The 2,760-nt window shown below is 34.2% G+C and overlaps 1 protein-coding gene across 1 annotated transcript; it reads right to left on the bottom strand.

Annotated features, from left to right (window-relative positions):
• Positions 1-219: 219 nt before the first annotated feature.
• On the bottom strand, positions 220-1,928 carry LOC125850401 (bi-functional coumaroyl CoA and feruloyl CoA ortho-hydroxylase F6H2-2-1-like). The gene is made up of 2 exons (XM_049530255.1): positions 1,429-1,928; positions 220-793 (listed from the first exon to the last, which is right to left on the bottom strand). Exons 1-2 carry the CDS (start codon positions 1,926-1,928, stop codon positions 220-222), a joined length of 1,074 nt encoding a protein of 357 aa, XP_049386212.1.
• Between the last annotated feature and the right edge of the window lie 832 nt (positions 1,929-2,760).

The raw sequence follows: 2,760 nt of genomic DNA on the forward strand, positions 1-2,760 counted from the left end.
TAAAACTTACAATATTACAAAGAAAAAAAAATGGGGTAAAGTTATTAGAAACAAAAAGTTGGATAAAGGGTAAAATAAGATTATTGAATGATTAGAACAAATCAAGCTAACGACACAATCATACCAACTCATTGGTTATGTAAAGAGAGAGTTTCTGTCATTACATTATAAAAAATTTGACAATACATTCACTTAACAAGAAATTTGTAGATTGAAATATCAAATTTTAGCAAAATCTAGTGATGCTTTACCAGAAGGCCTCTTACGATAGAAATAATCCCAATAATCAGAAAACAAGACATGTTTGTACACTGGTTTTTCTCCATATTTCAACATTTGTGAAAATGGACCAATGACACTGTCAAAGCAAGGATTCACAAATAGCGGTATGGATATTCGAGCCCTGCTCGAATCAACTGCTACACAATGCTCGATACTCTTGTATCGATCATTGCTCATGATCTGCAACGAGTCACCTATGTTAACCGCTAAGGCGCCTTTGATTGGATTTACGTGGATCCAATTATCGCCTTTAGTCCCTCGAACATATAGGCCTCCCGTGTCGTCCTGGAAGAGCTGAGTGATGCAGGAGACGTCGCAGTGTCGGCGAGCCCCAATGGTGATACTTGGATTTGGGCATGGTGGATAATAGTTTATGTTGATAGCCATAGTTCCCATCAAGAGAGGTCCTAAAGATTCATCAAATTCATTGACATTGAGACCCTTCAATAGCACCTCTAACAACTTTTTAGCAAGTGGTTTAGCCCACTTTTGATACTCCAAGACTTGGTTCCTATAAACCAGTGACAAAGTCAGGAATTTCATTAAGAGCGTATAAAATTTAATGGCAAGTTAATTTAATGTCAATTTAAAAAATTTCACTACGAGTGTTCAGAAAGTCCATCAGAAACAACATTTTTACCCCACAAAGGTAGAAATAAGATTTGCGCACATCATATTCTTATTTGTCGAATTATACTAAATATATTATTGTAAAAGGGACTAAAAGAAATTCCTAGTTAGATAGTATAATTCAGATTTAAGTTAAATACACCTTTATGAAATTTAGAGATAATGGTCAAAAACAGGCCTGAAGTAACATACTTTTGCAAGCCTCCTATCTGAACTATCATCAACTAATTATCAAAACACATCTCAAAATTAATGAGTCAGTTGTCATTGGGACGAAATTTTATGCCTAATTAACTAGTGACACAACCCTTTGTGATTGTATTGAGACACTTGGTGTAGTAAGTTTTTAGGTTTGTTTTAATAAATAGCTAACAAGAGTTTAGATAGAAAACACAAAAACCTTACAGTTAAAGATATGAAACTCATGAAAAAACTAATACTACAGGTATGTTTTTGTTACTTACTCAAAAACACGTGACCTACAAATTACACAGAACAGAAAACCCAAAAAGTTACCTTGTTTGAGAAGGCCAAAGACTGCTATCATTTTCTGGATTACAACCATGTTTTATACTATCCCTCCACTCCAAAACTTTCTCATTTTTATTACCAATAGCACTCCAAAACATCAACACAGATTCACCAGCACTATAACTCTCTTTATAATACTTTACTTTTTCTTCAGCTGGCAATTCGAAAAACTTGTGTGCTGCATCTTTCAAATCTTCAAGAACTTCAATTGGGATCCCATGATTGATGATTTGGAAGAACCCCCACTTGCTTGCTGCTTCTTGAATTGATTTTTCAACATTGAAATCATCAAAATTTGATAAATCAATTGTTGGGATTGATTCTTGATTGTCAATTTGGGATTTGTCTAGTCTGTGTTCTTTTGGTTGAATACATTGATTTGGGATAATTTCAAGGCTTCTGTCCACTAGGCCTTTTATTCCATTTGCTTTCTTGATTACAAAATCAAGTAAGTCATCATTTGGTTCAAATTTTGATGAAGTCATTTGTGTGTTGAATCTTGATGAGTGTGTACAAATGGAAGAAGGAAAATTAGGGTTTTCTTATGGTAGGTTTGAGATTGGTATGTGTGGGGGAGAATGGGGCTTGGCTATGAAATGATGGAAGAAGGAGATTTGGGGTTTTTATAGTGGGTTTGAGGGGGGAGGGGTGTTAGGGTTTTGCCCTGATTTTCTTACCATTTTGAAATTTATTTTTCTCTCGAAGGAAAGTCAAAGTATTACCATAAATGCTTCAACTTTTCCTATAGGAAAATATAATTTTCCTCCATATTTGGTTTATTATTTTCTTTAGAGGAATAGTCTGGGATCCTATAAATTGAATACACGTTTTCTCATACCAAGAACACAAGAACATTCACAATGTAGATATTTAAGAGTTTAGCTTAGGGGGAGATTTTCTCCCGATACGTTTATGCTTTTTCAATATTAGTTTTATAATATGTAGACCGTTTGGCCAAATCACATCAATAATATATTTTTGGTATGCATTTGTTTTTCATCTGATTTATCGACTATATGATTTGCAATTGTAAGCTTCCGCATAACGCCCCAATCACTTTCGAACCCAATAACGGGGAGGGGGGAGAATCAGGGTCGGTTTTGAATGGTGGGGTAGCATGTACTTTTTCAAATTTTAATCAGACGTTTTAGAGTCGAGTTTTTATGAATACAAAGCCACCTTTGTTAGGGAGTGATTTACTCTCAACGTATGATTTTCTAGCACGAATTCCAATTTAGTTAGATTCACTTTCAATTTTTTTTTCTTTTAAGTTTAATCAAACATCATCGTCATAAAATATATCTTCTAGAAATAGCT

Source organism: Solanum stenotomum, unplaced genomic scaffold (genome assembly GCF_019186545.1).
Source record: "Solanum stenotomum isolate F172 unplaced genomic scaffold, ASM1918654v1 scaffold16716, whole genome shotgun sequence".
Lineage (NCBI taxonomy): Eukaryota > Viridiplantae > Streptophyta > Magnoliopsida > Solanales > Solanaceae > Solanum > Solanum stenotomum.